Raw genomic sequence first — 12,819 nt, 5'->3', positions numbered from 1 at the left:
GAAACTGTCGTACGTGGAAAGTGGCTGCAGGAACGTAGACGTCTTCCTGCAGGTTGGTGCCTTTGGTGAAACTTTACATACAAATATTAAAAAACAGCTACGTTAAAAAGTCAGTGTTTTCAACAACCCAATTGATTTATACCACGTGCACACTCACATGCACACACACAGCTATTAATGCTTTGCATGACCCCTTCTTGAAGACGTGTGTTAACAGGGTACACGACAAGACCAAACAATAAGGTTTGATAGAAATACCCTCACACAGAAATGATGCAAAAACATTCATTCATTAGAAGATAATTCATAAATGAACTGCAGTTTTAGTTTTCTTTTTTTAAGTCTAAGGATCATTCAGAGCAGCACTCTCCCTCCTGATGTGTTTTAGTCTAAAGCATCCAGAGTTCTGGAAAGTCAGTGGAGCTTTGCTAACTGGATCTCTTCTAAACAGTCATCATTTCCTCCAAAACTGCCACATTACACGTCCCATCAGAGGATTTAGTGTCTGGCAGCTGGATGTGGCCTGTGGCGAGAAGCGCCGCAGCATCAGTGAGAGGCTCTGGCTTTTGTCTTCTTTAAAAGCTTCGACGCATGCTTCCTCATCAAGGGGAAAAATGGAAATAAAAGCCCTTCACATATTTACAGTCTGCTGGAATAAGGCAGACATTTACCTTCAGACTTAAGCTAACCTTTGATGAGCAACAAAATCTATACAAACTGAAATGACGACGAGCTCAGGCGACTCCCCTCCGAGCGCTCTGAGCTTTGCACATTCAGCCATTCCTGTCTCTGACAAATATTATGCAAAAAAGAAAACACTAATTATTCTAGCGGGTTTGTTTCCCGTCGATCCAGTTCAATGAGATGCCAGAGGAAGATGTGAAAACGGTTTTCATTCAGATTTAGGTTTTGCACAGACATCTGCTAAACGGCAAGAAATTATGTCAGGCAAATGCATCAATCCAGTCAAATGACAGGCAGCCCACACCCCCCCATGATGCATCAGAACAAAACAACCTCTGGGTTCAAATTTCTTCCACGATGAAGATCATCAAGCATTTACTTGTGGTTGTGATTCATGTAAAGCGGTGCAGCTCTGGGGCTGGGCGGGCCTGAATCAGCTGCAGTGAAAAATGCCTGCACACACTTAACCAACATCAGGTTACAAACTGGAAGACATTAGGCAGTTTCACTTCGAAGAATGACAAACATTTCTGGCAGGAAAAACTCAAAAGACTTGAAGTAAAACCACAAACTAGTAAACTTTTTGTACAAAAGAGTCAAAAGAAAGTTTGGAACAAGTTCATGACACGTAATTGAATAAGAAACACAAATGGGTGAAAAACACCTAAAAACTGGTGAGAAGGCATTCAGTGCAAAGCTTTTCATCATGTCAGCCAACCATTTTTTTTTTTGGCATCTCAGGTTGAACAGATGAGTGTTGGTTCGGTCCGGTTCTGATCCAACACGAAGGGAACAAAATGAGAGGATCTCTGTAGATAAACCAAACATTTTAAACGGTGTTGGCAGGGTGGTTGTTCAGTACTCTGCTGTTTATCAAAACACCAGTAGTGATGCTCTAGAATACATTCAGTAAAAAGGACGATTGGAGCTTCAAGTGCAGAGAGACTTTACGTGTAATAAACCGCTTTCACTGTCGTCTGGTCTGTGATCTACGGTGGACAGTGTTGGGGTCACATTAAAAGATGGGTTGAACATTATTGTAATAAAGACAGTTATGTCAGACCAAAGTGTGATCTTCAACATGTGAAGAATAGTGTCTAAAAACGCTCATCTTTCTGTAAACTCAGAGTTCCACCACAGAGCTTCAGGTCCTTCAAGCTGATTCCCAGCTGCTGCTCTGACCACTTCAAACTGAAGCTTTTAAAGGGTTTAAAAAACATGGAAACAGCACATCTGATGACATTCAAGCATGATGTACCTGTGTCCAACGAAGACATTCATCGAGTGTCAGATTCACTTTAGAGCTCAGAGAACCAGAACAGCAAACTAGCTTAAAATGAAGGAAACTCTAAAAGTATGGAGGCACAGCATCGTACGAGCATTAAGGTATGAACGTGTGAAGGCCAGATGGACCTGGTTTGACCTCTCCAGGCGTGACCCGAAACACTGCTGCCCACAGCTTTATTAAATACTGATGAAAACTCACACATTTGCAGCAGACATTCAGTAGAGTTTGTCTTCTTACAGCACTCGTTTTCTGGAATGTGCCTCAAGTTTTTTTAAAGTCTAACCCAGCAGAGAAGGTGGGGAGGAAGGTGTAATACAATACAGTAGTGTTTTAAAGTACCTTACGACTAAATAAAATATTCCAACAAACACTTATAAATAAAGATTGTGCAGCAAACACCCACAAGAGTCTGGAAGGAAGACGACGGCTGCTTGATCGCTGAAGGCTGTCATCCAAAAGCTTTTCTAATCATCAGACCGACTTCATGAGATGAGCCTGACACTACGGTGAGGTCCACATGTAAACAGTACCAGCAGAATAAAAGCATTATTGCACTTATAGTTAGTGAAGACGTTTCCTCCAGTGATCAACTGAGACCTTCAGTCCAACCAAACTTCTCCAGAACTATAGAAAGCAAAGAAAACAAGCCAAGAGCTTGAGTTCGTCCACGAGTCTCATAAAGGAGAAAATGTGGCGTTCAGGTGGAAAATCCTAAACAAGAACTGGATTGTAAACAATAAACTAAAGCTTGATCTTATTTTAACCAAATATCAGCACCAGAGCATCTGGAAAAAAAGCAGGAACTTGGCAAAATTTGTAAAAACTTTGTGGCAGAACAACAACACAACTTCAAGTCCAAATGAAATTCAGTGTGTGGAGCAGAAACAAACATCTTGTTAAGATTTTCTCAAACAATGTTAACGCTCATTATATAGGAGAACCAAACTGCTGGGTTCACTTTTCTGATTTGAAAAAATATCTGTTCTTCATAGTGTAAGGGTCGCTGCACAACTGAAGCAACCCCAAATCATAACACTGCCCTCGCAGGTTGAACACAGCTCACTAAGCAGGAACATTTTCCCCTTAATGATTCTAAAAACTTCCAGTTCCTTCTGGAGTCGAACCTCACTCCTTTTTCATTTTGAACTGTTTTTTTACAGCTGATTTCTCCGCAGACCTACAGAAAACAGCACCATTATTTTCTGTCTAATACTGTCATAAACTCTGTTGTTCTTAACATCTCTGAGCTTAATAGATTTAATATTTGGTCTAATTTTTAAACCTAATGAGGCTTTAAATGGTCCAACTAATGAATTAGCTATATGCTGCTCCTGTCCCTGTAAATGCAGAGTAACTTGTATGATACAAAAGAAGGATGTAAAATTTATAAAACCCCAAATTTTCAGAAAAAAGTGAAAAAGAAAATGACCCCACTTCATAAGAATCCACCTGAAGTTCAGTTTTTCATGCGCTTCCTTTTTCCTACTTCTTCGAAAGTTTTCCCGCCTTCTTTTTCGGCTCGTAGGGCGTTCGTAAAATGCTTGGCGTCTCCTCCATGACGCGGACCAGCAGGTTGTCGATGTAGTCCTCCAGCTCCCTGATGTGTGCGTCCTTCTTTTTCACCACTTCTTTCTGCTTGATGAGCTCCTGGACGACCTCCTCAAAGGACAAGCTGCTGTAGGCCTCGGCGCGCCCCTGCGTCACCACCTCAGACGGGAAAACAGTCTCGTTTAGACGCAGAAGATTTGCAGATTTGATGAGTAGAAACAGAGGAAATCATTTCTTAAAGGATGAGCATGAATGAACAGAAACAAGAGGAATGACGAGCCTTCATGTTTGCTCGTTAGACCAATTAAACAGAACAGACTAATTAGGTGCGTTGGCCCAAACTGTCAAGTGTTTGTCTTGTGTTCTGCGTTTCTAATAAAGGCTAATTGAGAGTTGCTGGGATGCGGCTGCTCTCCCGGCTCCACATAAGGACATTGGGTGGCAGATGTTATTTTCTAAAACTGTCACCGTCATTCAAAGAGAATTAGGAGGTTCACTGCCTAATGAGACTGAACTGTGACCCTTCAAAACAAAGCCAACATAATGAGACACCTCTTTATTTTATGAGAGGTCTCCGACAGGATCTGCATGTGGCCCGACTACTGAGATTTCAGGGAAACGCCGGGCCGCATTTTTCTAAAATTAAAGGTCGAGCTAATAAATCCCACTACAAGGATGCAACTCAAGCCCAGTTTTGCTCTTTGAGGACAATCTCTTTGGACGGAGCAGCGCGGCACGGTATGTGCAGATCATATTGCGCTGGTATGAGAGGAACTGTAATCGTTTTTAATGAGGGAGCACTTTATCGCTTTAGCGCTGGGCATCCTCCCCCAGACGGATAGAGCTGCAAAAGCCTTCACCTTGTTTAAAATACCACACTTATCAGCTTCCACTCCCATGCACCGCTCAGGCCTCCGCTGCTGCAGGAAGACAATGGCCAGGCTTGGAGCAGGACTTCTTACCAGGTATCTTATCGCCTCCCTCCACCACTACAGAGGCTACTGTGGGGCCACACAAACCCAAATGAAATATTGGCCACACAGATTAAATGTCCGGCATTAGGAGCAGAAAGATGCTGCACACCTGAGAGGGAATAAGGGCGCACACAGAGGTGGATGTTGTTTTTACATGCCAGCGTGTAAATGCATAATCTCCTTCTGTTTCATGGCGGTGCGCAGCCACTGCATAATAATGTGCAGCTGCCGACAAAGGCCTGGAAATGACCGTGAACTGGCAAAGTAATGATGACCATTTTTCTGCGATCAGTAGTGAGAAGAAGATAAGGCCCACACTTGGCATTCTCCAGTTGTGTCATTACAGTTTCTAATGAGCTCAGCTCTGTGAATCTAAAAGCTCCATCCTTTGAAATCTCTCACTGCCCCCCCACTGCATGTGGTTAATTAGGGCCTTGAAGCAGAGGAAATGGGAGCTGCCATTTCTGGAAGGCACACAGCGGCGTGCAGGGCCACATGTGTGGACACGGACAACCCTCAACACCCACAAGGAGAGGTGAGGAAAGCCATTATCAGCACTCTCCTCCTCATTTAGGCGTCACTTTAGCTGCTGCTTCCCCCGCCCGTGCCGATGAGCGCCCGCCGCTATAATAGTCTGTGAATTTTGGGACTTTTTTTCTAAAGTGAAAAGAACCAAACTCAAAGCTAATAACTGTTAGGAGTACAAATAGGGAAGAAAAACGGAAAACCACGCCTCTGGAGGCTGAGACGATTTTAACAAACCCAGAACCAGAGGAACAGAACTGAAATCTAAGTTCTGATGGATCGGACACAATGAACACGGGCAGCTGCTAATGAGCTGAGCGCTTCCTATGAAGGTCTACAGACCAGCAGCTGCTATGTCCAGCTAACAAAAGGAGACCTCTGTTTGAAAAAACTTCCACCAGAAAAAAATAAATGATGAAAATACCAAGAACATTCCAGATTTACTTCAGATATTTCTACTGTATTTTTGGAATTTCTTACATTTTTGGTGTTGAAAATGTCTTTTTTCTTCTTCTTAAGGCCAGAAGAAACGTCGTCACTTCCTGCTTGCTTTTTATCACTGTAAATCAAGCAGATGAAAGCAGGAGTCACAGGTGAGCTGGAGAACACAGAAGGGTCATTTTTCACTATCCTGCAGTAAAAACTCAGGTACTTCAAAAGTAAAAATCCTTTATGCTGTTAAAAAAAATCTTTATTTTCTAGCCTTGTGTCACGTTACAAATGACCACTGTGCAGATGATGGACTGGAGTCGTCAGAGATAAGTGGTTAATTGGGTGGTCTATCTCAGTAGAAAATCTCATTACTGAAGCTCTGAGGCTTTTGTTATCAAACCCAAGCTCTCTAAAGAGCTGCTAATGACACCTTCCACTCAGATAAACCACAGATGAGCCACAGAGCTCACCTCCGCTCTGTAAAACACAAGAAAACATCTGGAAGATGTTGTTAAGCAACAATATGGAGTTAAAAACCGAGTGTTGGTGGTGATTGATCACTATCAGTAAAGAAAAGGTTCTGTTGAACACGACTGTGTACTAAACAGGTCAAGTGTCCATGCTTTCACTTGTGTTACTCTATGCTTTTGTTCATTTAATAGAGGAAATGGTTCAACTGCTGTTTCTTGTCACCCCAGAAGTCTGGATGGTACCTGGATTTGTAGTTGGATATAAACGGGTTAGTGTCTGCTTGAGGATCTCCGCTGAAGGGGTTGGGAGAATGCAGATCTCCAGAGCTCCCTGAACGGCCCCCGTTGCTGGTCTTGCGGCCTTCCTTCTTTCCCGTGACGCGTTCCAGTAGGCTGACTTTGTCCTTCTTGTCCCTCCGCTCCGGCCGGTCCCACTGCTGCCCGTGCTCCCCCTCAAACGGGTTGCGGTTGCGTGGGAGCGTTGCGAATTTCTGTGGCAGTCCATCACTGATATCGGTGAAAGGGTCGCTGTGGGCCTGGTCGTCCTGGTATCCTGGCACCTCGCTCTGGGAGCGCCTGTGAGGGCCTCCTGAGCTTCCTGGAGGTGGAGCAAAAAAAAAAAAATGAGGTTGATGAAGCTGTTGTTGCTGATGAACGTCTTTTCTCTTCCTATACACCGTCATGAAGACCTGACACGTGTTTCATCTGGGTTTTATAAAATTGCTCCAATTACTTTTAAATTTTTGCCACTGATGACGTATTTGGAGTGGGTCAGCAGTGAAACACTGAATGGGATTCCACCAGAAATGTCTGAATGATAAAAATTACCCGGCATTTATAAAGGAAGTACAGTAATATCCCCCTTATTCGCTGCGGTTCAGGTGCGGCATCTGGTCAAACGTGATCATCTCCAGTGGGATTTCCTCTTGCACTTTTAAAGTTGTGTAAAGACTGCAGAGCTCTCATCGGAGCCGTTACGCTACCGTAGGAGCCCGGGGTCAGACAGGTAAAGATCTGTCTGGACAGCACATTCTCACCCCAACTCGTCACACATTGCCATTTGGTTAAGGACAGCTTCGTGTCAAAAATTGACATTCTGGGTGTCCCCAACTCGTTGTTTTTTGACGTGCTGGCTAATCCCATTATAATCGTGGGTTCCCAACCTTCGGGTCACGAACCGGAGCGCACCTGTACCCTATCCCAGTATCAGTTTGCGTCCGCTTCGCACCCAGTACCTTGTGTGGTATCGCATCCAGTACCGCGTCTCAGGGGTTACAGACCCTTGATTATATGAACAGCCAGCATGACAAAAAACAATGAGTTGGAGACAACCAAAATGTTAAAAAGTGATGAAGAGGGGTCCTTAACCAAACGTCAAATATGTGACGAGTTGTTTTGGTCTAGATGAACTTCTAGATCAGACTTTTATAGACAGAAGTGTTTTTAAAGAAAGGAAAGAGAAAGTCTGCAGAAAAGTTAGATTCACTGATCATTCATAAGAAGCACCCTTTATGTGAAAAATGTATAAAAGTTGATGCCAAACGATTAAAACTTTATTTCAAGCATTGTGGAGCCTCACCGCTTTCTTCAATGGAGTTCATGGAGTCCAATTTAGGTCGAAAGTGCGTCCCGATGAGATCTGACATGGAGTGGGCCGCAGAGAGTTTGTGCGCTCCAGAAAGCAGAGGTCTTTTAACCTTTGCCTCTGTCCGGGATTGAGGTTCCGAGGGTAAGGACTGGCCGCTGGGCTCTGATTCACACGCAGCAGAGTGAGGCAGGACGGCAGAAGACGCGTCACTGAAGCCGCTGTCGTGTTTGCGGTTTTTCATTTTGTCCTTGAGTTTGGAAAACGGGGAGCGGGGCTTCTCCTTCATGGAGAGGTCAAACATGCTGGCCGTCATGTTGTTCCTCATGAACTGAATGCAGACTTCGATGCGGCCTCGGTCCTTCTTCTTCTTCCCGGGTTTGGACTCCAGAGAGTACCAGCTGCAGATACAGAACAGAAACTCACACTGATCCGGTTCAATCACAACATTTGTAGAGAAAAAAACAACACAAATATTGAATTTTTAGTTGATTAAATATTATACTAACAAAATTTGAACAAAACTTGAAAAAACGTCTTTATATAAGCAATCAAAGCGGTGAATGAAAATCAAAGCTGGCGCGCGTTCTTCCTAATGCGCTCTTCCTGTTGCTGGATGGGAACGACTGAAAAGGCTAATTTGAACGGACTAATCCGAAGCCACACACAAACGCAGACGCTTAAATCGTCTGAACTTTCTGACACAAATGAGAGCACCATTTATCACTCAAAGGATAAACATTATTCTTTGAAAACTGAGGATAAGAAATAGCCTGCTGGAGAATAATAAAGACCATTTCAGGCTCTTTTTGGCTCCTATTTATTTAACCCCCCTCCCCCTCGCTTCTTCAACTAGAAGTAATGGGATTTATGCCTTTGCTGTGAGGGAAAAACGTGGCATTTGCACAAATCTGGCCTTTGTTCAGAAATGCAATGACAAGCTACTGTGAAAGTGAAAAAGCCAAAACAACAGTTCATACATGCTAATGTGGCTGTGCCCACTAGAAACCACTAGAAACCAAGAAGATTGACAGTCATCTACTTTAGTTAGATCAGGTTTTGTCAACTGAAGTATTTTATTTGAACTTTATGGTAGAATTCCTAAATAAAAGTCACTTTTGTTTTAACGATTTATCCATGAAACAGCAGCACTCATCATCTTGGCTTTAAAAAAAGCCTCATTAGCTCTAAAAACACACGGCTTCATCCTGCAAACCATCTGACAAATAATCCAAGAGCCCAGTTATGAAAGGCCTTGATGGGTTCAATTCCCAGGCTTGGAGCTGTGCTCAGCTGATCAGCAGCCACAGCATGCCACAGCCGCAGCGTCGAGGCTGAACCTCATGTGTGTCTCAAGGCCAAGATAAACCTCCCTCCTGTGCTTGGAAGCACGATTCTCCCACCCGGGCCAACACCGCTGGGAAAGTCCTCACAATCAACAAACGCAGGTGTGTGATGATTACAGGCTGCCAACCCAGATATCAAGACAGGCCTTCCTCCTCAGAAACACTGCGGACGGGCCAACGCGGGCTTTGGTAACAGCATCGAGGGTCTCGGCATCACTGTCGGGCCTGGCAGCAGCAGCAGATTAGGGCAACAGGCAGCATGTTCATGTCCATAATAGAGGCTCTGCTGAGGAGGAGCATCAGTTCAGGCGCTCAAATGAAGGACAGTCACAGTCGTTCTACAGGATTGGGATTCTGCTGCTAAAATATACGCCCATAGAACCCGGTCCAGCACAGACAGAACCATGCAGTGACTGGCCTGATTTGGTCTGAGTCATCGTTTCTATGGCGACCACTCTCACCAATCAGAATTGAGCTTGTTGGACGGCCACATCCCTGCCACTTGAAAGCAGGCTAATTGAAATCTATCAATCAAACGTTTCGAATGTTGGATGTGGGGGGCAGCAGGCTCCGCCTACTTTTAATTGAGGCATTTGATTGGTCAGTTTATAACTATAATAACTTGAACTATAAAACCGATATATGATTTTTAAAAAACTGGATTATCAAGAACTTGTAAAAAATAGTATCAGAGCAAGAATGGTTATTCTAACAAATAGAATGAATAATAGCTGTTTATTTTTCTATGGAAGTCTATGGGAATTTGACTTCCAGGAGCCAGTGAGTACTTCCTGTTCGGAACCCCAAAAAGGAGGGGTCACTTAGTCCAAGTCTAAGATATACTAGCCAACTAGATGCCATCTAGTTTAATGTGCTGACAGCCTTAGTAAAAAATAAAAATAAAAACAGCACAAATTTTAAAAAGTATGAATTAAAAGATTTTCCACTTATGATGGAATGTAATAAAAGCAAAGATCTCTACAAATTCCATCCAGACGCTTCTGGGCTTTGATGTTTCTGACCCAGAAGAAGTCGAGTCTCAACTGATAACATAAAAATAACTCAGCCAGCTAAAACACAAGAAAGCGCCATCATCAGAAAAATTGAATGCTTTTCTGAAGGCAGACACTTATCACCGATTTGTCAGGACATCCGAATGTAAGACAACAACTGTAGAAACTATGCTCCACAAGAAGTTCTGTTTCTATGTTCAGACTCTTGAGCAGAAACTCATCCTCCAACTGTTTGAAGATGATTCAAACCCAACCAGGCTGAATAGATGCACCTCCATTCAAACCCCGAAGCCTTAGGCAGCAGCAGAGACACAACCTTCCTTTTAGGCTAGTTCTGTACAGGAATGACTAACACGACACGTTTGGCCAGCTCCACTTGTTTGGGCCACCAGGTACGAACAACAGTTCAGCTACAAGAACCTACAAACAAAGAATGTCAAATCTCTAATAATCCTCAAACAAAAGCAGCAGAAAAAACAACACTAAATCAGTTTTGATGAAGTGTTTCAGCGTTATGATCTGACTCACTGAGCTATGGTACAGTATAAGTAGGGCATGTAAAGGAGTGTGTAACAGAACAGCCACTGACAGGGATTGTTAAAGCAATAATATGAGAAATACAGGAAGGTGGAAAAACTCTGAAATAGCTGCACAGTAATCTGCTTATGACTGAAGTAGTTATAAAAATATTTTCCACTTCCTCCCAAACGTCTGGACATCACGCACAAGGGCTCAGACACCAGACATGTGATGAAGCAAAAACACACACAAAAAAAAAAAAAAAAAAAAATCACAACGAAAGATTCAAACTAAAATATATTCAATAAACGCAGCAGATCAGAGATCCTGAACTGTAGCTTTAGAATGTTTTAATGATTCATTTTGAACCAAAAGATCCAGCAGTTTCTTTAAAAAAATGTTTATTATGACATCCATTAACATTCTGAGGGAAACTTTCTTCAATTTCAGAAGATTTCGGCACAAAGACCACATAGTTAAGAAATTTGATGTGAAATAAGAAATTGTTTAGTTAAAAAACTAAAAAAAAAAAAATGCAGACATGATGGAGCAACAAACCCGTGTTAACCCGACTGTACTTACTCAGTTTTCTTTCGTCCTTTGTTTTCAAAGATTTCGTTCAGGTTGATGAACCTCTGACCCAGGAACTTGTCCATTCCAACTAAAGAGCGGTGCATCACAGTCAGACAAAGTGAATACACTTCAGGATTCCCCTCCAAAAGTAGACCTGGTAATTCAAAGGAGGCTTCTTCCCTCCATATAGGGTTAACTGTCTTCTCTGCGACTGATGTGGAATATTTCTCCTTCCCCAGCTGGATGATAGTGTAGGCATCGTTGGTGCCATTTTTGCCCTTGGGCTGTAAACCGCTGGCTTGAAGAACAGTGGCTTGGACATGGGTGGGAAACCATTTCTGAGACTGCTCCCCCAGTGACATGATCAGCACTGGTCATGAACCAACCCAGGAACTTATGTTGTTAGTTATCTGACAAACAGAAGGCAGGTAACATGACTGACTACAGTTTCTCCTCCATGTTAGTGTGGTTTGTGACAACAGTTGCTATGGCAACATGCACTGACAAGTCCAGAACACTGAGCACGCCTCATCCTCTACCAATTCACTGATGTCCAAGCCACAGATGACTCATCTGCGAACAGAAGGAAACAGAAGAATGTCAGAATCTACTTTCAGAAGCAAAGTGACTCATGCAGTATAGAGAGACGGGTAGAGATTTTAGACGACTGAATACTTTTTACAGAGAGGCCTTTATGAAGAACAAAGAAAGCTGCATCTGAGGAGGAGAATAATGTGGAGGAGTTTATTTGTTAAGGTGGAAGGGTTTATTCATTAAGGTGGAGGAGTTTATTCGTTAAGGTGGAGGAGTTTATTCATTACAGTTGAAGGGTTTATTCATTTAGGTGGAGGATCAGTGATCTCACCCACAGATCAATGTAATGCTGCTGCATCTTCAGACTGCTGCTGTTAAATGAGTCACACATAGAGATGACGACTCTACACGCCTCAACTGTCCTGCTAAACATGTAAAGATGCTCTGGATAGAAATAAGGGACAGAACCATCCACCAAAAATCCTAAACTTTATATTTTCACCGTCAGTCAATACAGCGCTGCATGAATAAAGTTCATTCTTCTTTAATTCAATTTGTATATCATTACAACTGTAACAATGAAGTAAAAATAACGTATATATATGAAAAAAATGTCGTATAAAGACTTTGTTTGGATTTTTCAGCATTAAAGGACGATGTTTACATAGACTCGTTGTTCACCGGAGGATATTGTTAGCAAACTCCGGCTAATCGGAGGCAGGCAGAGCCTCGCGTCCCGTCAAAGCTTCTTACCTTGCGGTCATTTCCACCCGAACACCGCAGACCTTCACAGCTCCTCTGCCGGTATCCACGTGAACATTCATCCGGGGGTTCAGGAGGCTCAGTCGCCGGCAGCTGTCACTTCATGTAGCAGTTTCTGGTACCAATATGCTACTTCACTTGACAGAGCCAGTCCTACTTCCTGTTCTGACGTCACGTCCGGCAATCCGTTGCGGGTCACGTGACATTGGTCCTCATGGCATTTTTGTCTTCAAAAGATTTTTATTTTTATTTTTTTTATATTTATGACAAACACGTTTCTGCTAATGTAATAATAAGTTAATAATTTATCATTGTGAATCTAAAGTTTGAGTTATAGTCAGAGCAGTTTTTTTAGGCACCGTTTAATGTTTGTACGTTAACTGTGGTGAATCATTTATAATCATAAGAGAAAAACTGTCACAAAGATAACAATGTAAATTATTGATATTTTTAATTAATACTATATCTAAATTAAAAAGTTATTATGTGTGCATTATATATGTGGTCAGTAATTTAAATATTGCATAAAGTTAGGTCATTTTGTCTGAAGCTGCAATTAAGCTTTA

General features: G+C 42.6%; 1 protein-coding gene across 1 annotated transcript; it reads right to left on the bottom strand.

Annotated features, from left to right (window-relative positions):
- Positions 1-873: 873 nt before the first annotated feature.
- LOC112161784 (rab11 family-interacting protein 2) lies at positions 874-12,712 on the bottom strand. The gene is made up of 6 exons (XM_024297235.2): positions 12,245-12,712; positions 10,967-11,530; positions 7,501-7,907; positions 6,165-6,519; positions 5,500-5,578; positions 874-3,679 (listed from the first exon to the last, which is right to left on the bottom strand). Exons 2-6 carry the CDS (start codon positions 11,317-11,319, stop codon positions 3,455-3,457), a joined length of 1,419 nt encoding a protein of 472 aa, XP_024153003.1. The 5' UTR covers positions 11,320-11,530; positions 12,245-12,712; the 3' UTR covers positions 874-3,454.
- Between the last annotated feature and the right edge of the window lie 107 nt (positions 12,713-12,819).

The sequence above is a fragment of the Oryzias melastigma genome, linkage group LG15 (assembly GCF_002922805.2).
Source record: "Oryzias melastigma strain HK-1 linkage group LG15, ASM292280v2, whole genome shotgun sequence".
Taxonomy (NCBI): Eukaryota; Metazoa; Chordata; class Actinopteri; order Beloniformes; family Adrianichthyidae; genus Oryzias; species Oryzias melastigma.
This window is presented reverse-complemented; position numbering and strand designations above follow the sequence as displayed.